The sequence below is a fragment of the Hyposmocoma kahamanoa genome, unplaced genomic scaffold, assembly GCF_003589595.1.
Source record: "Hyposmocoma kahamanoa isolate Upper Pololo Valley unplaced genomic scaffold, ASM358959v1 95, whole genome shotgun sequence".
In the NCBI taxonomy this organism is placed as follows: Eukaryota; Metazoa; Arthropoda; class Insecta; order Lepidoptera; family Cosmopterigidae; genus Hyposmocoma; species Hyposmocoma kahamanoa.
This window is the reverse complement of record NW_020654972.1, coordinates 7456069-7480630: the sequence shown is the minus strand read 5'-3', so window position 1 is coordinate 7480630 and position 24562 is coordinate 7456069. Positions and strand designations below refer to the sequence as shown.

At 36.6% G+C, this 24562-nt stretch overlaps 2 protein-coding genes across 3 annotated transcripts in view; one reads left to right on the top strand and one right to left on the bottom strand.

Annotated features, from left to right (window-relative positions):
• LOC113238160 overlaps nucleotides 1-22558 on the bottom strand; it is a 31417-nt gene extending 8859 nt beyond the window's left edge. The window contains exons 1-10 of one of the 2 annotated variants that reach the window (XM_026474914.1): nucleotides 22336-22558; nucleotides 20993-21234; nucleotides 19118-19250; nucleotides 17197-17327; nucleotides 15517-15752; nucleotides 12278-12394; nucleotides 10875-11004; nucleotides 8218-8276; nucleotides 6214-6304; nucleotides 4517-4589 (exon numbers count right to left, since the gene is read on the bottom strand). In XM_026474914.1, the coding sequence (XP_026330699.1) occupies nucleotides 4517-4589; nucleotides 6214-6304; nucleotides 8218-8276; nucleotides 10875-11004; nucleotides 12278-12394; nucleotides 15517-15752; nucleotides 17197-17327; nucleotides 19118-19250; nucleotides 20993-21234; nucleotides 22336-22551 (1428 nt within the window). In that variant the 5' untranslated portion in view covers nucleotides 22552-22558. The remainder of the gene's footprint in view (nucleotides 1-4516; nucleotides 4590-6213; nucleotides 6305-8217; nucleotides 8277-10874; nucleotides 11005-12277; nucleotides 12395-15516; nucleotides 15753-17196; nucleotides 17328-19117; nucleotides 19251-20992; nucleotides 21235-22335) is intronic. The other variant, XM_026474916.1, reaches the window with a different exon arrangement.
• On the top strand, nucleotides 1766-3309 carry LOC113238161 (glucose 1-dehydrogenase 2-like). Its single transcript, XM_026474917.1, has one exon. It carries the CDS (start codon nucleotides 1766-1768, stop codon nucleotides 2546-2548), a length of 783 nt encoding a protein of 260 aa, XP_026330702.1. The 3' UTR covers nucleotides 2549-3309.
• Nucleotides 22559-24562: the final 2004 nt, after the last annotated feature.

Below are 24562 nucleotides of genomic sequence, written 5' to 3'. Positions count from 1 at the left end.
GCCCGCCATCTTGGATTTAGAAATGAGTGCCATATTCGTAATGAGCACCCCCAAGTACCTCGAAAATGATACCCATATTGCATTTTTTTGAAAAATCGTGCCCGCCATCTTGGATGTAGAAATGAGTGCCATATTCGTCATGAGCATCCCCAAATACCTCGAAAAGGATACCCATATAGCATATTTTGAAAAATCGTGTCCGCCATCTTGGATTTACAAATAAGTGCTATATTCATTTTTCATCGACAAAACCGAGCACATCTGTAGGCACCTGATCGACAATGTCGGGCAAATCTGTAGGCACCTTTAACTTAATGATGAGTTAAGCAAGATACAATTTCCCCACTTTTGAGGGAAATGTTATTCCATGGCATCATTATTTGTATATTTGTGTGCGTGCCGACGAGCGTAGTTACAAGTTGCTTACGCCTACATGAATTTGGTTTTTGCCTCACATGTGACAGTTCGTTTGATATGAAACTATCATTCTATGCGTTATTATTCTAAGTTAAAAGTATGTAATTCTGCAATAAAGATTTTTGAAAAGTTGCTTGCTTCACTCGAACCGACCAAATGTGAAAAAAAAACACCTGTATTTTTATGCTGCCGATTGAAGTGATCAATTATAAAGGTAACAACTAAGTAACGCCGTATGTTAAATTAAAGGGAATGCCGTTTAATTTTATATATAAACCTTAGCAAAATTAATCACAATGCGTTTAGGTAATGTCGATATTCGTACTTCAAGATGGGGCTCCGGCTCATAATAGTCGGAGAATAACCGAGTCTCTTAATTATTGTTTTTCGTCCTGGATTACTACACATGAACCGTTTAGATAGCAGGCGTGATATCTACACGTGACACTATTAGATTTACTTTTCTACAACTAGACAATGTGGTTGAGTTAAAATCGGAATTGTGGCGTATTATTTCGAATATTCATCATAATAAGATAAGAAAATCTACGAGAAGCGCATTTATCAAAAGATTAAGAATTTGCATATAAGAAGATAGATCACATTTGGTAACTTTTTAAAATCTTTGAATGCATATTACTTACTTTTAAAATAATCTCTTCAGCACACTTTACAGTACCTATGTGTATGTGTGTTACGCAACGCACACCGCCACATTGAGCGAAACCAAAAAGTGATACACATTTACATTTAAATAAATAAGAATAAGACATAAAGTAGCAATTAAATTAACATCTTTTAACATCGACTTAGCCATCAACAGCCTTTATAGACAAAAATCCAAATTAAACAAGATGCATTTTACATTTTGTAAGAAACTACAAATTTAAACAGCTGAAAATTTAAAATTTGTAAGAATTTCACATTTATTAAATAAAAGTTTAACAAATAAAAACGTCTTTCAAAGCTCACGAAATTTACAAGAACACAAAATCAACCCCGAACCACCTGTGTTAGAATCAAACCTTAGTAGAAAATTAAAACAAATAAATGAAAATAACAATGACAGTCGTCATTTTTTATTTTCAAATTAGACCTAAGACAGAAAAGTAAAAGGCTTTTGAAGAAACCTACATTATTTTGAGGATTTTACTAATATTCCGCTAAATGCATGTTAATTAGGACAATACTTATCCGTGATGATACAATATTTTATGTACATAACTATAAACGATAACTTTGTTTACACATACAAAATCAGCGCTATATTTACTTGATAAGATATGAGCTTGAAATATAAAGAGAAAGTAGGTGAATACGGCATAGTAATGATCGAATAGTGGGAACAATGTCGCACAAGAATAAAGTGGTTTTAGTGACCGGTGGCAGTTCAGGAATAGGTGCCGCTATTGCGGTAAAATTCACTGAAGAAGGTGCGAAGGTCGCCATAGTTGGAAGAAATGAGACCAAACTCGATAGTGTCGCGAAAACATGCGAACGGAATGGACATAAACCACTGATTATAAGAGCAGATGTGTCCAATGACGATGATGTGAAAAGGATAGTCAGCACAACGATACAGCATTTCGAGAAATTAGATGTACTAGTGAACAATGCTGGATTTTCAAAAGTAACTAATATCCTCGACAAAGACATTATGGCAAAATACGACGAAATCATGGGAACGAATCTACGTGGTGTTGTGTATTTAACTCATCTCGCTGCACCGTACCTCATAGAAAGTCAAGGAAATATTATCAATATATCAAGCATAACCAGTACAATTACAAGTTTCGTTGGCACTTTCGTCTATTCAACATCGAAAGCAGGATTGGACCATTTCACGCGTTGCATTGCGTTAGAACTTGCACCTAAAGGAGTTCGAGTTAACGCTATAAACCCAGGGTTTGTAAGAACGGATATTTTGGAGAACATGGGTATTAGCTCCGCAGAATCGGACAAAATTTTCGAAATGCAGAAGTATTCAACTCCACTAGGTAAAATAATTGAGCCTGAGGAGATTGCTGATTTAGCTGCCTATCTGGCTAGTGACAGTGCAAAAAGCATTACTGGCGCGACACATATAATTGATAATGGAACTCTTTTATCAAGAGTTTTGGTCGCTAAGTAGAATGCGATACTTCTAACATCGTAACTGTTGATTTTTTTTATATATATCATCAAGTGACGGGGCGAACAAGTCGTGCGCCTGATGGTAAGCAACCCGCCTGTCCATAACAGTTACAGTGCGACTCAGAACTTTAAATTGCAAACTTCTGAGGGGCACTATTACAGCGCCCGTCACCCTGACACATAAGTTGACAAGTTCCATGTGCCTGTAATTTCACCAGCACCCTTCAAAACCAGATGCCGTACACGTATTTGTGTCATCTTAAAAACTGGCATATGCAAAGAGGTCAGGTGCGAATTTTGGTGCAAATGGGTGCAGCAGTTTGTAAAATTTTCATCTATTATCAGCATGTGTTGCATAAGCACGTTTGTGCGCTACATCCGAATCGTATTCATCCCAAATCCGAGACTATACAAATCTAGAAAATTCGGACCCACTTCGGAAGTCGCTTGTGGACTAAATCCGATTCATATCCGAGAAAATCACGAATGTCACAAGTACACCTAGAGATAAAATGACTGTGAATGTATGAATCTTCCGATACCTGTGACATTTTGGACCGTTATTTCTCGGATTCGAAACTCATACGAATCGGACGTTGTGTGCAAACGCTCTAAGAATGGTGTAAGAAATTATAGACAGGTAACTCCGTTTTCCTCCCCATGCTATCGTCCGGACATAAATAAAATTGGGACTGAATATCAAAATGTTCGATCTATTCGATCAGAATCCCCGTCGATTTGTATATTTACAGTGTTTTAACAAATAATTTTAGTATGAACATTTTCAATAAACTTGTTGTTTTTGTTATAATAATCACGTTGTTAATCAAATGATTGATGAATAAAAGATTTACAGAATAAATACGTGAGTAGATATCGATTGAAATAGGACCTTGTCATGGTTCCGGGACAGAATCGGCGGTTGAGTAAGATACCCCAAAAAAGGTTAGGCCAGCGTAAACCGGCGGACGGCATTGTAGGTATACTTTTTGTTATTTCAATTGAAATAGGGTATGAATTTCAATGCTCAGAGGTACATTTCTCTGTATACATCACAGAGAAATCTGTTTTCTCAGGCAGGCACATTTCTCTGTGATGTATACAGAGAAATGTGCCTGCCTGAGAAAAGCATGCTAGAGGATGTCGCGCCGGTATGCGACTGAATCCATCGGTTAGGGTCGAAACACAAATCTACAGGCTCGCCTGACGTATCGCAAGAATTTGCCAATGGCTCCGCAACACGCATTCCTACGATGTTAATCTTCTTTGTGTTTTTTTCCTATACTTTCTTATCAATAACAGCAGTGCAACAATCTTTTTACGATCCATGTCGCTACCTAGTTCAAAAAAGCCGTTCAGTGCGGTTGGCGATGCGATAGTCGAAGGAATGGTTACGGAAACCGCGGCTATGTAGGTAGTACGAAATCGCATCGCAGCAATTCGCGTCGCAGTTATCCGCGTTGCGAATTCGCAGTTTTGCGTTTCGACCCATACGCCGAAGTCCGCCTGTATGCGCCAGGGTAGCTGCGGGGTAGCGGTTCACTGGCGGGCTCTCACGGTATTCTGCCGTCCATGAACTAAAACGCGGATATGTGACGAAATAATTTTTTGAGATATTGTAAAAAAACCCTAAACCCGTTTTATAATGTTCAAATTGTTTAATGGCACTTTAGATATGCATCATTATGGTAAGTTTCGATATATCGGACATAACTTTAATTGTTTTTTCGAACTCTACATTATGCTATTTAGAACCGATATTTGACTACTTGTCACTTAGCCGCCCTTTAGTTAGTGGACGACAGTATTATAAAGGCGGCTTCTCATCGCTGGCCGCCCCGAAGCCCGAAGGGATGGCGAATCATCAAAGTGCGCTGGCGGATATATCCTGATCGATGCTCTGTGTCACCGTCTGCAGGTTTGTGCTGGCCGTTAGGCACTTTGTATTGCAATAGATAAATGTTACCTCAGAGATATACAGCGACAAATCTGGATAAGTCTTCAGCGATATTGGTTTTAGGTTCGTTGTTAATGTAGCCCTGAAAAGTAATTAAATGACTTAGGTATTAACATAAGGAAGCTAACAACAGAGGTTTACTACAAGATTTTATACAAAAACAAAATGAGGCGAAAGTAGGTCGAATTCCTAAGGAAGTTTGCTAATTCACTTCATAACCTAAAAATGAAAATTTAAAATATCTTTATTAAATGACTTTCGAAAATGTGAAATCAGATACGCCTTGGTTAATTCATATGGCAGATTCTCCTGAGAAGAATTAGTAAGATATTGTAGTGACATTGCTCTTTGTGAATAGATATTTGTCTGTATTTATAATTTAAAATATTTTTATAACGTCAAAGATAGCGTGTTAAACCAATCACTCCTACGAATTTTCGACATGCACGTAATTTGATTTTTTTTAATTTATTTTAGATAGACAATCGGCACATACATAGAGAAACTTACACGGTTTTTAACCGACTTCAAAAAAGGAGGAGGTTCTTAATTCGACTGTAATTTTTTATATCTGACCGATTTTGATAATTCTTTTTCGTTGGAAAGACAGTATCTGCCAGTAGTGATCCCATTTAAATTTGAGGAAAATATTCCCTCCCTTAGGGTCGTATTCTATAATTCTACTCAATGCTCAAGTCAGGATTGCAATTGAAACACGAGCACTGGAAATACGACCCTAATGGTAGGGACTTGAGTATGATTTCGAGTGCTATAAACCATACTCAAATCCTGACTTGAGCATTGAGTAGAGTTCTGGAATACGGCTCTTGGCAAACTAGGACATGAATCCGGTTTCGCGCATTTTGCGGTAACCACTTTCAATAAAACTTGGCAAATAGATGTTTGAATTCCACGAACTTTTGAGGTCGGTTTCTTAGTATTCTGTACTAAGATTATGTAATATAAATGTTTACACAGTATTTTATACCATTACAGACGTATGTAGCAATCATGCAAGATAACATCAAAAACTATAATTTAAACAGTAAATATAATATAAAAATAATATATAGAGAAAAAAGAAAACAAAAACTACTGTCTAAGAAATTATCGAATAAACCATATAGCAGTCACATTCCGCTTGAACTTATAAATAATGAGTCGGTCGTGAAAGATGTCAACTTTTCGAGTTAGAGAATAGATAGAGAATGTGTACCGATTTTATTACTCTTACTTACTATACTCGATTTTAATCGATTTCACTAGAATATAATACTTTGACATGGCAAGACTGCTAAGCACTTTTATTGGTTGATGAGTCAATGGAGATCAAATTTGATGTGTTGTGATTGGTTGACGAGAAAAACGATTAACCAATCGGGGAACTGAGGTTCTTCCCGCCGAAATACAGCAGGAAAAGACAGATTGCAACAAGTTGCGCCATTTTCGGATTCATTCTGTATTTAAGCTACAAAAAGTGTTTGTAATCAAAGTAGAAGAAATAAAAGCGCAGTTTCCTTACCTGCTCCTCGGACCTGCTTAGACAGTGAGTTTTTTATATAATGTATATTGTTCCACATTAATGTAGAACAATATACATTTGAAAGAGATTTTGGTGACAATATTTTTAAGTCCTATTCTTAAACCACTGAGATGTTAGCTATTATCCTAACAGTTTGAAAAAATATTTGGTATAGTAATCATACCCGAAATGTTTATCCCAAGAAGTGGATGTGACATGACACCCTAACGCGTCTGCCAATATCCTCAAAGCTGCTAGCACCAGCTCAGGAGTGTCTAAAAAGTAGGAAATGTTATTAAAGAAAAACGCTTGTACTCAACATATAGGTGCAGAGCGACGTCATTCAGAATGGCTTCGCCAGCACGACAGCCATAAGCTCAGCACTTCCATTGTCTCCAGGACAACTGCAGTAAACGTGCCGCATGCTCTAAAGGAATAAACGCTCTTCTTTTCGAGAAACCGGTAGGGCGCGTTCCCATTATATCATGACGTCAGATAGTCGTGCAGTTTAAAGTGTCGTGGCTTGTATATTTAAGTGAAGTTGTTCACACATAGAACAACATGATTAACTGTAGTTCACAACTTTTTTGATATTACGACGACAGATTGTCGTGACAATAGGACGAGCAAGGACGACAGTCGTCGGACGATAAATAAATCGTTACGACAATTAACCGCAGCTTCAAATGATTATGTCATGCAAACGACAAGGCGGCTGCAGTGAACAGACAAATTGTCGTCACGATCGAGTGGGAACAGTTAGACACGACAGTCGTTCAAGGATAAAACAAACATCCACGACACAACCACGATAGATAGTCGTGATATGGGAACATGATAGGCGCGACTGTTGTGCAACGATAAATAAAACGTTACGACGATTACGTCGTTCCCAATTAGGGAACGCGCCCGTAGAATACGTTAGGCTGCTACTACACGGACTGCATGCACGAAGTCGATATCGACACTGGAAAGGTAAAACGTCTAAGGAACATTTGGAAAATATTACAGGAGAGCGATTTAACTGCCTCAGTGGCCGAACGGTTACCATCCTGGTCTGCCACGGGTTCGATTCCCGGGCCCAGAGAAATAATTGTACAACAATAATTTACTACTCTTAATTTTTGTCGTAGTCATGTGTGTGTCCACGGCACCCGCGACACTGTGTTTCGCTAGTGCGGGGCTATGAGTGTGTACCTAATAAGGTATTTATTTATAATAATTTTTTTATCCATCTTACAAAGGTTATGATTTTTTTAAATAACTTTAAATCGCTCTCCCGTTTATATTTGCTAAACGCACATTTGACCTTTTACCTTTCCAGTGTTCACATATTATGTACTACTGCGTCGACACTGACTTCAAGCAATTTTCGCTGCGCGCCTATTTCAGCAGCACTAGCACAGAGCTATTTGTTGATGTCGAAAATGGAAGATGTTACTTGTTGCTTATTACAGAATTTAGAACCTGTATGATTTAAAATGCTAAATAAATAATAATATAATAAACATATCACTATCGAAATCTTTAAATTTACTTTATCAACAAATTCACGTCTGTAACCAAAATTGTAAAAAAGTTGCCATTACAAAAAAAATAATATCATCCTAGCCGGTTTCGGCTACAGCGACTGCTATTGCTTACAATTAAGAGCTACGATTGTTTGCTCTATGTGCCCTCAGATGGCAGCCTGCAGCTTTCTTATTGGTAAATGCAAACAGTGGCGACACTTAATGACACCGACCCGACATCGTAGTAAAAAAAATATTTTAAGAATTGTGCAAATGATATAAATCCATCGATAAAAGTTTCACCAACACCAACCGTGTTTTGTTTTATATCATTAGGGCGCTTTCTAAGTAGAAACTTGTAGAACGCCACTGTTAATTTTCATACTATATTTAGAAGCGAATTCTCTTAAAAACAAGGATTCAACAACTACAATTGATACTCGAACTATCGTTTACATCTGCAGCCGCTACTTCCGTTAACCGCAGACGTGTAGTCCATCCATAGAAGCATAAACGTCGTAATTACGCAGCAAGCAAAAGGAAGCACTATCGCTAATTTGCACAAGCGTCCATTTTGTATAATGCTATCTCAAGTTTTACTTTGTATAAATGTAAATAAATAAATAGTCATTAAATTTAAAGGACGTTAGCGCAACGCGGTGTAATATTTTACTTACTGTTATCGTTAAAAGTCATAAACAACCATTCCCGTAGATTTTGACTTGTATTTGGAGACCTAAAATTATTTGTTCAGTTTAATATTATGAATATAACAATTTAATTTAATGATCTTTAGGTTTAGTATAGTTATGTATGTAGAAAGCATTTCACGCCCTGGGTATTAAATATAATAACCGTAATATATAATAATAAGGCAAGTAGTGTACGCCTGTTGGGCGCGTCATTAACGGGTTTTACACAGACACTCTATCGCGCGTGGTACAGCAATCGTGTGCGATTGAGTGCGTGTAAAGACGTTGGAAGGAAAGGGAAAACACCGCGTGATGCACTCATCAGTCGCGCGCGCAATTGCGCACTTCAACACTCGCCAGTTTCACGCGGTCTATCCTATGCTATTAGCCTTTACACGGACGCTCTTTCCGTTGTAACAAAAACGAATACGAGCAATCGCGCTCGTAAAAGCGTTTGTTTAAAAATTGTCAAACAGGTAATTGCACATGATTGCGCGTACAGGCTTTCCCGCGCGCAACCCTGTACGCTCCTGATCATGTGCGATAGAGTGATTGTGTTAAAGGGGGCTAATGTCTACACGTCCCTCGCAGCGTGGGGTATCACATTATTATTTTAGTTATACCTACAGCTTATAACATAATATAATACGTGTTATATGCTCTAAAAACCACACGAAATTGAATATTCCCATTCCCATAAGTCCCATGTGCCTGTAATTTCACCAGCTGACTGACCTGGCGGAAATAGGTAAGGTGGCAGTACCTAGTTGCCTGAACGGAGTCTTTTACAATAAGCTAGCTCTACTCCTAATAATATAATAACAATGTTTTTTCTAGTCAATTTTTGTGTTAAGTACACAAAAAAATGTGTTTTCAATATTTTGTGTGATGATTGAAATTTTTTTATCTTGCCCGAAAACTTTGGGAACCCATGCTGTAGCACATTCTTGATAATTGCTCAAGCGGGAGTTGATTACTTTTATGCTGTGATATGCGAAAAAAGACGGCTTTACTGTTGTTGAGACTGCGTTCAAGTTCTAACAGCATCTTAAAAACGTTTGTTGTTAATCTCGATGCGCCCAAGCTTCGTCATATCATCCACGTTTTGGTGAAGTAAAGAGTATGTTATAATTACTTCTCAATTGTACTTGCTAGCAAGTGAGCACAAGGCGTCTTAATAAAAGATTTCTTCAAAGTTAAAGTTAAATAATATTTTTTTATAGGCAAGCTTGAATCGTCATATTGATTAAACTCTACTGCTCATTCATAAGACACATTCCCCTGAGAAGAATGAGCAAGAAGCTCTTTGTAAATAAATATTTGTACACATTTATCATTACAATATTTATTTCAAACATCATAGATCGCGACAACCTGCAAGGGTTAAATGGGTCAGTACTACGGATTAGTGTTAGCCAAGTACGCAGAGACTGAATAGTATAAAGTTTCTGTTTCACTTTAGACCGTTTTCTGACTTGTCGGTATGGTAACGGTGCAGCATTGGTACGCTCGGTATACGCAGTACTTACCGAAAGCTTACCGAGTGCTTATAAATATACTCCCGGACACATAAATCGAGTCACCTTGCATTTTGACTCTTAAAGGGCAGAACACAAAAATATTGTTATCACCGTAGAAAACAGTTTTTCCCGGTTTTATAAATTCAAATTATCAACAAGGACTCTTGGAAATGACGTTTAGTATACCAATTTCAAAATAGCTTAGTAGTTTTCGATCAATCGAATATTGTTTAAGTTCAGGCAAATTAATACTGAAAATGCAAGGTGGCTCGACTTCCGTGTCCGGGAGTGTATTTCAAGGTGCAGTTTCTGATTGGCGCGGTTTGGACAGAAGCGGGAAGGGATCGTTTCGATTTACGGTCATCGTCATCATCATCAACCCATTTATACGTCCCACTGCTGGGCACGGGTCTCGTTTCAGACGAGGGTTTAGGCCATTGTCCGCCACGCTGGCCCAATGCGGGTTGGGGACTTTACACATTTTCCGAGGGTTGTGAACCTTCTTCGACGTGCAAGTTTCATCACGATGTTTTCCTTCACCGAAAAAAGCTCATGATAAATTTCAAATTAAATTTCGCCCATAAATTCCGAGAAACGCAGAGGTGCGAGCCCGGATTCGAACCCACGACCCTCTGCTTGAGAGGCAGTAGGTCAAACCATTAGGCTACCACGGCTTTTACCGCGGTATACCGATTTACGGTATACCGCGTCAATCAGGAAGCGCATATTGAAATAATAAGCATTCGGTAAGTTTTCGGTATGGCCTATACCGCGTATACACAGGAAACGGCCTTAGTTTTAAACCTCGTGAATGGGAAATTTTGAATATCGACAGGAAGCTTATTATAGAAGCGTATGTATGTTATTAATAAGCTCTTAAGTTTTCGCGATTAGTATTCGCTTTGGAAATGAAACTATTTTTATCGGATCTAAATCACTAGCGGTGACCACAGTAGCTACTCTGTAAAAAGCCTAAAACGTTGTTTTGTTTGGAAAAAGAAAAAACAAATATATATCTGTATGAGTGTTTCGGTACGAATAAAAGTTTCGTATCCAAACTCATTTAAGTTTTACTTAGAAATTTATCACAATCGGTTCAAATATTAGGTTATGGGCTTTTACCTTGTGGCTAAAGGATAAGATGTCCACCAAAGGACAATGTGTTCTAAACAACTTCCGACATCGCCCCATAGAACATTCTGATAGTACTCTGTCACTTTATGAGCCGCTTTTTTACTTGCATGTACACGACCTGTGATTTAAAAAATAAGTTCAAACACTTACACAATTATAATTGTTAGGCATATTATAAGGCCGGCCACATACAGTCGGGATCCTATTTTGAAATTCAATTTCAGAATTCCGTTTCGGAATTTCGAAGGCAGCAAAACCATACAAATCACGGAATTATCATACACATACAGAAATATTCCGTTCGAATTTGTTTCCGATTCGAAATTGCGTATGGTAGCTTGTGCATTTGGAATTCCGCACGGAAAAAGCCGTTCCGAATGCAAGTCTTCCAAAAATTTTGTAGGACCGCAACACACAGTCGTACGACGAGTCGACTCAATGCCTCGAGTCTCTTAGCTGAGTCTAGTTATTCCGAACGCAAATGAACGTACGTGTATGATGTTTATACGGAATTTCGAAACGAATTAATTATTAAATTAAATAAATCAAGACGAGTTCTAGACAGGCAATAGGACTACTGGGTAATTAAAAAGAGCTACTTTTGTTGTGCTATAAAGATACCTCATTTTTCACAAAAAAGCGTTAACTTATAAGTAAAATATAAGAACACATTTCCCACATGACAACTAACATAGTATTATCTCAAGATGGCTTCAATATATTTTAGTATTACCCATTTAGTTTCAAAGCGACGGTATTGTCCTGCCACTTTGAAATTAAATCGTATATGAATGACACAACAACATAGCGAAATTTTGATAAAATATAACGCAATTTTTGAGAGAATATTATGTTAGTTATCAAGTGCGATTTGGTAACGCAAATTAAAATCCAAGTAATGCCATCTAGCTGTGTTCGTTATGTACTAAACATTTATAAACGGTTAAAATAATTTTTTTACATCAACATATTGACTATAAAATAATTACTTTTGCAAAAGTAAGTATAGTGAGTAGTTAGTAATTGTAATTTAACTATAATACTGTACCTACACGGTCACAGGTACCTATTTAAAAATACCAAATATTAAAAAAATTGGTATGAATATAATCACTTGATCAAAAACTGTTCGGTATTGACGAGTATAATGAAATCACCTTCTAATAAATGGTGAAATTACAAATGTGTACAAATGATCAGAGGAAATTGGTTTGCAGCCGATCCATGTCAAAAGCACATTACCATTTTCGCTTTTACTACATCGGACTTAAAGCTTTTTTATGACTGGCTTAGTACCATTCTGTATCGATAAGTATGGTGGGTACCATAACAAAATAGGTACCATTGGCCTTTAGGTACAGACATAAATTCAAATGTACTCGTATACTTACCTGATTTAAGTTTTCGAACTCCATTGGGTCCTAATAACTTTGGTGACATATTCGCGACTGTGTCTAACAAAATCTCTATGTACATTTCTTCGCTTTGCAGAATACCGTTTACATTCTCTGAAAATATATCACACTTGATTAATAAACGTGAATCTGAAATAAAAACCAGAATCTTTTTATTTCATATTTAGGTAGATAAATTATTCCTTAAATTTGTCGAATTTTTGCTACCACTTATTCAATTATGAATTATGAAATGTCGTAGCGTACTTTTTTAATGGAAATAATCCGCACCCTTGGTATAATAAGGCCATAATCTGCGATATGACAAATTTTCAGGAAACAGTTTTAAAGAATCCAAGGACAAAAAAATTATTTAATATTTTTTTGGGAGAGTTATTAAAATTTCACGTATACATAAATTGTTTCATGTAATTCGTATTATTTTTATGACATTCATTGTGATAAAAGCACGTATGCGTATTATCGCATGTGGTTTTATTATGCCAACGGTACAATATGCAGACTGGTGAAAGGCAGACGACAAGGCAGAGGATGTTACATTTATCAATGTATATTTTACGCTATTACAGTTGCGCTGTGGTATACTTCGAGGTCAGTCCAAGTTAGTGTTGGGTCATGGAAAAATTTCCATTTTGAAAATTATATTTTTTAGTAAAATAAATATTTTTCCAGATATTGTCCATATTTGACGTTGGCACCTGTAAAAGTTGAAGTTACTGAATGAAATCGATGGAGCCAACAACAAGTGATGTGGTTGTTGGAGGTTTTTCGCTGATGTGAAATTACTTTAAATCTAGTTTTTGTTTATGTAGCTTTTAGTTATACAAGTTTATTTTATAATTCACGCTAAATAAAACTTCAAAAGATATTTCTATTCCTTCCAAATTATACTTTTCTAATTTATCAAAATTTTCCAATTTTTCGGTATTTTTTCCGGAAAAATGTCCACTATTTCAAATTTTTCGGACAATTACCCAACAGTAAACAATAAAAAACAATAAAATGTATATCTTATTTCAATTGTAATAACATTCATAAATTTAATACAAACTCAAACTCAAACTCAAAATAATCTTTATTTCATAGGTAAGCATTATTACACTTGAAATCGTCACAATGGTTAAACTCTACCGCTCATTCGTAAGGCAGATTCCCCTGAGAAGAATGAGCAAGAAACTCTAGGGGTTGCTCTTTGTAAATAACATTTACAATATTTTTTTTTTTTATTTGAAACATCAGAGATCGAGACTACCTCCATGAGCTAAACGGGTTACTACCACGGATTTTTGTCATCCAAGTACGCAGAAGTTGTATAATAACCTTTAGTATAAAGTTTTTGTTTCACTATAGTTTTAAACCTCGTGAAAGGCAAATTTTGTATATCAACCGGAATCTTGTTATAGAAGCGTATACATTGCCCCTTAAATGATTTTTTGACTTTGTGAAGACGACTATCAAGAAAAGCTAGTTTATTTCTATTCCTCGTATTAATGTTATGTCTGTCACTATTTTTCATAAATAAATTACTATTCCTTTTAACATAAATTACATTTTCATAAATGTACTGTGAGGCTAGTGTAAGAATGTTAATTTCCTTAAACTTATCTCTCAAAGATACTTTGGGGCCCAGATTGTAAATTGCCCTAACTGCACGTTTCTGCAGGACAAAGATTCTATTGATATCGGCGGCATTACCCCAAAGCAAAATGCCGTATGTCAATAGACTGTGAAAGTAACTGAAGTAAACCAATCTAGCGGTTTCGAAGTCTGAAAGTTTCCTTATTTTTTTAATCGCGTACACTGCAGAGCCGAGCCGTTTTGATAACTTACTTATATGGGGACCCCATTGCAATTTAGCATCTAACGTTATACCTAGAAATACAACTGTATCCACAAGATTCAATTTTTCATTTCTAACTACAATGTTTGTAACCGTCTCTCTAACATTGGGTAATGTAAATTTCACACAATTTGTTTTTTTCTCATTAAGAAGTAGGTTATTAACAGCAAACCAATCAATTACTTTAGATATAGCATTGTTCACATCGTCATAGGAACATTGGTGCCTTTTAACTTTAAATAATAAGGAAGTATCATCAGCAAACAATACTATCTCATGTTTTATACTCTCCATAAGGCTAGGTAAGTCATTAATATAAACTAAAAATAAAAATGGGCCTAGAATTGAACCTTGAGGGACACCCATGCTAATTGCAGATCCTGACGATCTCGTACCGTTAACATCGACCCTCTGTACCCTACCACGCAAATACGATTTAAGAAGGTCGAGATCACGTCCCGCCACACCATAATGGCGAAGTTTCCTGACCAGTGTATCATGGTGCACACAACCAAAAGCTTTGGAAAGGTCACAGAATACACCAATAGCATCATGTGAAACTTCCTTACGTAGCGTAACGCTGTAAAGCGACCTACGAGTCCAGTATAATAACTGCTTCAGGTTTCTGTTGGGGTTGCCGTTGCACTTAAGTGCGTTAGGAATGTTCACGCAGGCGCGCACGAGTGACGCTACCACCAACCGACCCCTGAAAGTTTACGCCGATCGGTGGGATTCCCCAATACTACGTCACTGGATCCAACTCAACACTTGGTGTTGAGTAGCGATGTGCGACTTTGAATGTTACTAATACCACAGTTAAACAATATCGTCCCCTAATACTCGTACTCGTAGCTAATCATTCTAAAGGTTAAATCATTCGCCTACGTCGAATCCAAGATTACCAACACCGAATGGTCGGGTGCACGACTCGAATGATAATTGTGCTGGAACTACTCAGTATTTCACTAGACTAGACACCATGTTCAAAATATCCCTGACTCCGTCACATTTACGGTATTTACCACATGTCAGAGGTGGCTAAGCAGAAATGCTTTATGGAATGATAATTCAGAGCAATCGCATACGAAAATTAGTAGTTACTAATTTGTCATTCGAATAACAGAATTAAAAGTCGAATACCATTGGCAATTTCTCATCGCTATTGTTGAGGAGTTCTGGCGGTAATACTATATATATTTCACCATCATTATACCTATAAGATACAAATTAAATTAATATTAGATTATAAGTTGTGTTACTAACTAGCTATGGATTATGTCCCAAATAAAACTTTTATTACTATTATCAATGTCCTCTGCCTTCCCGTCCGCCGATTTGCGCTGACCCTTAACTGGTAAAATATCTAGGTATATACCTTCGTTACAAAAAATATCCTCCAAAGCAAGTTCGTTAGTTAGCAGAGACGTATACGGGATATCACCATCAGAATTTTGCGTTATTGCCTTAACTTTTTTATTATGTTCGTTTTTCGTGTCGATGAGGCTTCGAGCTTGTTTCATTTTGGCCTTTTTGTGCTCGATGAAGGCTTCCCGTCGTTTTTCTACTGACAACGACGCCGTTGCCGGTGGTGTTATATGTTTCGTTAAGGTGCTATGAAACAAAATTATTATTAATTAAATTTTTATTGAATTGATATTCAATTATTTTTTTGTGAAATTACTCCACTAGTTTGTTATAATTATTAATACAAAGATCGAACACTCAGAAAAAATTCCTTCGATCCGGTCGGATTCGAACCGACGTCTTCTTGCATACCGTGCCCAGACGCTATACCAACTAACCAACGGACCTCACGAATTTTTCACATAGAAAAATTCGTGAGGTCCGTTGGTTCGTTCCGTGGCTTAGTTGGTGCAAGAAGACGTCGGTTCGAATCCAACCGGATCGAAGGAATTTTTTCTGAGTGTTCGATCTTTGTATTAATAATTATAACAAAATAATTATTTTAGCGTCTCTTATATTATTAAAATTTGTTAAGGTACCTCAATGGAATTTTTCACATTGTTTGTTAGGTAGGAGGACATAGGCCTCTAAAGAACACATTAATGACTGGTCTTGCGCTGTTTGGTTATCAGTAAAAACTCAAATTAAAATTGAACCCTCGACACAACAGAGAACTTTAAAAAGCCAATGAAGTCACAATCTATCTATTTAATACTCGTGGAGACCAGTCCAATGAATACAAACTTGTTGGGTCTACATTTATTAAAGTTTCGGTGTCCACCGTCCTTCTCCAGCATCAGACCCTAGTCTCTATCTGTAAGTCAACTACTCATTGAGACCAATTCAACGAGGACTTGGATAGTCGGTAGACCATCTTTATTTTCAGCATCAGATCAATGTTACAGTAGTGTCATCAGATTTGCATAATACGAGTAAGTATACCAAATTTTGAGTCAATCAGCCAAGTGCATGTAAAATTAATATTCATTTCCATGCCTCCAATGAACACTAAGACAACTTAATTTTTGGACCTGTTCTGTTTTTATTTTGAATTTTGTACCTTTATTTTTTTTTTCACAAAATTCCGGGAGCATTATGTCAGTAAATATATACGGCTGTTTAAAAAAAATAACAGAAAATGACCAAAAAATAAAGTTGGCGTATCTCAATCATAACATCGATGCCTCCAATGGTTCATTGGATATTGAGATCCGTATACTAACTGGGAAAAGGGCTGATGACCTTTAAACAGTTGAGCAGATATTCATCAAACATAGCTAAGAACAATCCGATTAAATTAGCCTTGAAATAATAAAATTTAAAAAAGCTACTTTAAGATGAATCCAGGCGTTTCTGAGCTACGATGCCACAACCACACTTCATTTTAGAATCACAGACAAAGGTTTTAAACTTTACTTATTGCGTCGAGGGGTCACACTAGATAATGTTACCAAAAAAGTAAGTAATGTCGGTAATAATCCCAAATAGCACATTGCCAACAAGTTTAACATTCAAATTAAATCTTTTTTAAATATCTTCACTGCCATTGGATGATTTCGATACCGGCGAGTAGATAAATAATTGAACTTACTGATAAATCTCCAAGCTCTCCGCTGTGCTAGAACTTGAATCGTTGTCGGAATTGTCCTCAGGCTTGTACACTCGCACTAAACAGTTGATAAGGCGGTGGCAGTTGATTTCTACGCGGCTCTTTGCAAGAACCTTTAAAAGAAATAAAAGCTTGTGCACAGGAGACCATCCAATTTATTATTCTATTAGTCTCCATGTTGTATGTCCTAATTATGAGATACGTATGAGAAAATATGTTGGTTTCCAGAAAAACTATAATTCATGGATCTCGCAAAAGAAGACCTAAAAACTCGTAACGAGTTCCTAAGTTTTCGCGATTGCAATACCTTGGAAATGATACTATGTTTTCGGATCTAAATCTCGACTATTACATATCCCATGGTTACAACAGTCAGTGACCATGGGTTTTGTAATGCCATGGGAGTTGGGCCCAAAATGTTGATTGATTTTGGAAAACAGATATCCGCGATTGAAATCCGCATCATCCATTTTTTTCGTTTTACTTATAATTTTATGATTCACTGTTATCGAATATATATATTATAACCAGAAATAGAGACGAAATGTCATTTAATTTATTTGAAATCCATTCTGCCAAACCATTACGGTGACAACTGCGCCAATTGGCCAGCCCGAATTTGAAACAATTGACGGGTCAATTGTTTCACTTCATATCGACCACTATAACTTGAGATTTGCTGTAATGGACGAAAATTGAAAAATTGCATATTTAATATTTAATTACCGATAAAATGTGATGATCCGTTTGTTTTATAATTAGATATTTTGATGTTTTGTCCCACTCCACCGAATAGAACAGCCCGCCATAGTTAGAAATATTACCTTTATAATAATAAATACATGATATTCTTGGAATATACGGAGACGTTCAAACAGCTCAGTTGTTGGCGCTGTACTATTTTAGCTTTGTAATTTGTGATGTCAGTGCAAACGAGAGTTGATATTTAAAAGTGATATAAGGCCCATTTGCCTGATAAGTTGCCAGTGATGGATGGCCCATAATTCGTCTCTATTTCTGGTTGTATACTCGATGTTCACTGTATTATAGTATGCACACAATACCAAAGTCGCTGCACTCTCAAAGTCGTCCAAATCGGGTAGATTCTGTTTGTCCGCAAAGAAATTTCAGCGAACCTGCTCGCCGTGAGCTTGTAGACCCTATTTCATCTGTTTTTTCAAGATTTCTCAATGCATTGTGTGGATCTGTCATGGTTTAGTATTGTTTATTTTACTCAGTTTGACCCACTATCCCCAGTAGCGGAGACGAGCTTCGGTTGCTTATTATCAACAATAACACACTGTAAGTCCCACTGATGGAAACGAGTCTCCTCTAAGCAAATGGTTTAGGCCACAGTCCACCACAATATGCCGGTGCGAACTGGGGACTTTACACGTTTTCCAAGGTTGTGAGCTTTCTTTGACGTAGGTACGTGTTTCACCGCGATGCTTTCCTTCAAAAGTTCATTTAATTTAAATTCATACGTACCTACATACCTGCCACTAGGCTGCCACCGATGTTTGTGTTTTTTAACTTATGATATTTTAACTAAACGGAATGGATTTGTTCAAACAACTGAATATAATTGGTGGATGAAAACAGTTCGACCCTGTTTCACTTTAGTAGAAAGCAGTCCTTTAGGCTCAACTCACACGGGCGTCGTCGCGCAATGACGCTCGCATTAGTGCGCCTGGATCACAGTGTGGTCGGCCACTGACGCGTCACTGTGCGCAAGTAACGCACGGCAACACGCGAAACTGCTTGACTTTAACCAAGTGTCGATGCGCGTTTCCATATTTGCGTAACACAAATTTGTACGACATGTGAACATGCTATAGGCGAAAACCATGACGCGTCGCGACGCTTCGTCTCTGCGCCAGTGTGAGTTGAGCCTAAAACCTACCTGTACAATCTTCGTCAACGTGATGGGTTTCGTTTCACTTATAGTGTTGGGGTATGTGTTGCTGCAAATGCTGAACTTTATAGCGAACTTCTTGTAGCTCAGCCCTATCATGTGATTGTAGATTGATACTAAGCTGTAAAAAGTGTATTATTAGATAAATACATAGGTAACTTGTACGATCGTATTCATCACCTGTTAAAGCAAAACGTGGAAGAGCTATGTTAAGTTGCAGTGTTTTAATAAAATGCTAATTAATTACTGAAGCATAACTTTTCTTCGTTCCGCTTTGGCACAAGAAATTGTAACACGAATTAGCAACACGTGTTTTAAAAATCCCATAGTTAATAAATTTACATACCCACCTACATATGTACATACAATCACACCTGTCCCGAACTCGGGGAAAACAGAAACCATAAACCATTGGTATTAACTACATTAGTATTTATGGTATTATCCGTAAGTGCTTTTGTGGAATAACGCAGTTTGCACAATACTGCGATTTTGAACTTAGCATACTGCCACAAGCAAACTCAAAAACTTAAATACGTCTGTAAAGACTCAAATACGTCTGTAATAGGGCTGATGCATTCGCTATATTAAATGTACAGAGAAACCCGATTAAACTATTAATTTGGAATAACATCGATGAGTTATCAGTTGTCATTAACTTTCGTTCGTCTAGCTGCCGGTAGCGCTCAACATTACGTATTTTCCTTCCACGCCCCGTACGCATAATAGGATCGCTTCCCAAGAATTCGCTGCTTTTCAAGAATACCTAAACCAAATTATTTAATATTTTGTCTTTTTTACACCAAAAAAATTTTTATTGTTTATTAATCGACTTCAAAAAAGGAGGAGGTTTTTTTTGTATGTATGTTACGTGATAACTCCAGTATTTGTAAACCGATTTTCATGATTCTTTTTTGTTCGAAAGGGGGTACTTCCATAGTGGTCCCATTTCATTTTGAAGAAAATCATCCACCTCGAAGGGTGGCTGTTCACGCATGAAGATTCATTTTCATAAATAGCGCCTAACATTAATTTAGGAGCAATTACTTTAATGGTTGATTTTGCTATTTCTCCAATTCAAGGCGTTTTTCTCTGAATATACTTTGAGTAGTGTCGTAGTGAGAACCTATTTTTATTATCTCCAGCGTCAAGTCCTGTATAGTGGCGAACTAGGGGATATTTCAATAAAACTTAGCAAATAGACGTAATTCCACGTACTTTTGAGGTCGGTTTTTTTAGTACTCTGTACTGAGATTATTATTCTGCAGTTGTATTTTAACCATCTTCCTGATAAATTAGGTGATTTTGAAATAGGCCGATATTCTAGAAAGCCATTGAAATCTTTCTCCTTTATAATTCTTATTTCTTTCTACTTTATAATCTTATATGAGAATAGACTCACAATATGTCGGGTGTCGCAGCGAGTACGCAGACTCCGCCGCCATATCCCATCCTCACGTTATGTAAAATATTTTTTTTTTCTGGGACGAACAAGTCGTGCGCCTGGTGATAAACATCACGCGTACTCATAACAGTTTCAGTTTCTTTCAGTATAATAAAGTTGATAGTCCCATATACCTATAGTTTCCCCAGCACCTTACTTTTCAAAACCGAAATGCAGTGATGCTCACATCATTGCTCGGCGGCAGAAATAGGTAAGGTAGCAGTACTTCCTTGGACGAACCCTTTCATAAGGAGCTACTAAACACGAGACAGAAAGTTGACAAGTCCCACGTGCCTGTAATTTCACTAGCAACCCTAACCCAACCCCGTAACGGATAATACTTACATTACTGCTCGGCGGCAGAAAGAGTACGATACGTAAAGTGATACAACATCAAATAAACCAACAGTTTAACTCACCTCAAACAAGATTCGATCATTTTCCTAGAGTCTTCTCTATGCAGACATGTGTTTAATATGATATTTATTAGCCCATTTATACACTGCAGCATAATAAACCTACTGGCACACAACTTATCGAAGATCTGATCATGTTTACTTAAAAGTAAACCATTGTCCTTTTTCAGTCTCGCCAGTTTTGGATGCAATTTGTAGAATGATTTCACCAATTTTGTTAAATATTCTATTATTTGATCAAGAAGCTGAAAGATGTAAAGATTTTTTGAAATAAAATTACATTTTTATTGATTTGTTTTTATTTTGAGAAATGACTCCACAGTTTGTTATAATTATTAAATACAAAGATCAAACACAAAGAAAAAATCCTTCGATCGTTTAGTTGACGCAGCAATGGGAATTCCGTTCCGATTGCTGCATGAACTACTGGTCCAGTTACTAAGTCGACGAACTTTTTCTAAGTGTCTGTTAAATATCTTTGTATTGAGTTTTCGACTATCGACACCGTAGCGACCTCTGTGTGAGATTTCATGAACCTTCTAACTCAGCCGGTAACTGTCCAGTTACCACAAGCTGACATTCGTGTAATAAAGCCACACCTGGAAAATGACAAATTTTCACGACGGAGTTTGAAGATTCTACGAACTTCACTTGTGGCTTTGTTATACCAAGGGTAAGATTTAAAGTTTTGTGATGATTATTTTTAGTGTATGTATCAATTGAAAGACAATATGTCTTCTGTTTGTTTATATGCTCCAGTTTTAGACGGGGAACAATGAAACTATGCCTATTTTGTTGCATTTTCCACGAATAAATTAATTTTGAATTCACTCCTAAGGCAGAAATCTACGGAACGACAAGTGCGACTCTAGGGCTAAGTTGCTCTTTTTAAATAGAAGTAGAGTTATTCATACATAATGACGTTAAAGTATTGTTGTTTATGACAAATTAATAAAAGCACAAAAAGGTATAAATAAAATTCTATGGCACACTCAGTGTTAAGTACCAGTACAGTTTGAATATGGAACTCTTTGGCTGAAAAATACAGTTTGTTTTATCTGACTGTCACTTGTTTTCACATTGTGGCGTCATTTTAGAAATTGGTTGTCACCATGGATTTAACTCGAAGAGTATGAAAAATATGTTTCAAAGATTGTCACGGAGGAGTGGCATAAATGTTTTCAAAATTGATTTATTCATTCAAAAATTCAAACAAATTCAAAGAAATAAATTCATTTCTGACCATTTATAGTATTTTTTTCTTATTAATTCCGGAAACTTATAGTGCGCCTCACGAATTTCACTGAATATAGGCAATAAAAATAATAAAAGTCGCTTTTCATTACCTGTATATTCACTAACTCCATAATATAATTCCTGTTGGCAAACGAATGGGGGTCGTTCTTTCCCGAAGACCCCTTCCATTTATTATCCACTTCTAATATCACTTTCGTAATAGCATAGCACACGATATCCATTTCTCTACAATGGTTGAACAGTTCTTCTTCCTCTGTAGTTTCTTCGCTTATCCATTTTTTGCCTCGGACTCTAATCGTAGACATATTTAAGCAACGGTTTGTTGATACTAACAGGTGTTATTCGTTTACTAGGTTATGTTATATTTTAGTTTTAATACTGTTCGGCATACTTTCCATGAAGTAAGTTTTTTTATATTTTATTTTGTATTAAAACCATTTGTTTAGGCTAAAGAAACTGCTACATTTCAGCTATTAAAGGTTTACTAGCGGTTCAGTTGTTTTATACGGAATTATTTTCTCTAAATACGCTTTTAAATTAATTTATGTAAAGAAATTAATACACCGAAAGCTACTGTAAACAAAAACAGTTTTGTGAGGCGATATGCTAGCTCAGACTTATGTTTGTGACTGAGCATTTTACGTACCTACCTATTGTGTGTTAAAATCGATGTAGAGACGTTGGTACCAGGTAGCGATGGTCGCATACGAAGTTGTGGTATGACCATTTTATAATGAGCTGTTACATTTGGACATTTTAAACATGTTGAACCAACTTTATGGATATTACGGACAACATTTTTTATGACACCAAATGACAGGACAAACAAGTGCGTAACAAGTGGTATGTAACACGCCCGTCCATAACAGTTGCAGTGCATTGAAACATAAAGATCTGAGGGGCACTGCCACTGCGCTCGTAACCCTGAGACATAATTTAGTAGCAGCAGAGTCCCTTGTGAAAGAGTTCGTCCAGGGAAGTACTGCCACCTTATCTACTCCTGCCGCCAAGCATTACTGCGTCCCGGTTTTGCTTCGGTTTTGAGCTCTACTGTAACTTGAGCTGTTGGCAACGGGGACTGGAGGTTACATCACCCAACTCATGATGATGCCAAAAATATATTGCTACCGTCTTGTCAAAAAGAGCTAGAGCGTTATCGTCTGTGGTAAACCATCGAGCTCATTTTAAGGTAGTCTTAAAAATCTTGTGAAGACAAGTTTCAATTGCTATCATTAAATGTTTATTGTTAAGGATCGACCGTAGTTTCAAGATGCGGAATTACGGGAACGACATTCAGATGTTTTGTTACAATATACGGCAGTATTTAACATACGTTTGTCTGTGAGGACACAGCCGTCGACTAACTAAAACGCAACTAAAAAGTGACGAGTGGTCAAAATATCCGTTTTAAATAGCATAAGATATAAGATAGAGCTCTAAATTATCTATTTAAAAACAGTTCAAGTTAGGGTCCGATATATCGAAACTTACCCTAATGACGCAATTGCATAGCTAAAATATCATTACACAAATTCAATATTATATAATTATAATTTAATTAAATTTTTATTGAATTGATATTCAATTATTTTTTTGTGAAATTACTCCACTAGTTTGTTATGATTATTATCCGACCGGATCGAAGGAATTTTTTCTGAGTGTTCGATCTTTGTATTAATAATTATAATTATAATTTTTTTATAAAAAAAAAACGACTTCAAAAGTTCGTGGAATTACATCTATTTCCCAAGTTTTATTGCAATCGGTTACCGGAAAGTGCGTAAAACCGGATTCATCCCCTAGTTTGACTCCCTTGAATGTGGAATATTTTCTTCAAATGTAAATGGGACCAATACTGAGGCGCCCTCTTTACATTTAAAAAAGAATCATCAAAATCGATTCGCAAATGCAGGAGTAATCGCGTAACATACATACAAAAATAAAACATTCGAATTGAGAACTTCTTTTTTTGAAGTCGTTTAAAATCTGGGTTATGGTTTCTTTATATCTCAAAAGATGATTTTAGGCAGAGACCATTAACCGTCACTTGCTACGCTCCTAAATAACCTCTTTTACGGCTTCCGCTATATTACGGGAAATTTGATTAATTGAGCATTATTAACACGGCCCGGTCCTTACGATTGAGAGCATCGGCCAAATTGATAAATTTATTACTTTGGCCAGTCCGTTTCAACTGCAGTCCGTCTGACTGCTCGTGGTCCATTTGCTAAATTGAGGCTAAAGATGGCGTGAATTTATCGTTTTAACCAGGCAGTATAATACCTTAACAAACCAAAAAAAACTACAGATCATGTG

What these genes read in the sequence shown, in the direction of transcription:
- LOC113238161 (XM_026474917.1), top strand. Translation starts at nt 1,766, where the DNA reads ATGTCGCACAAGAATAAAGTGGTTTTAGTGACCGGTGGCAGTTCAGGA.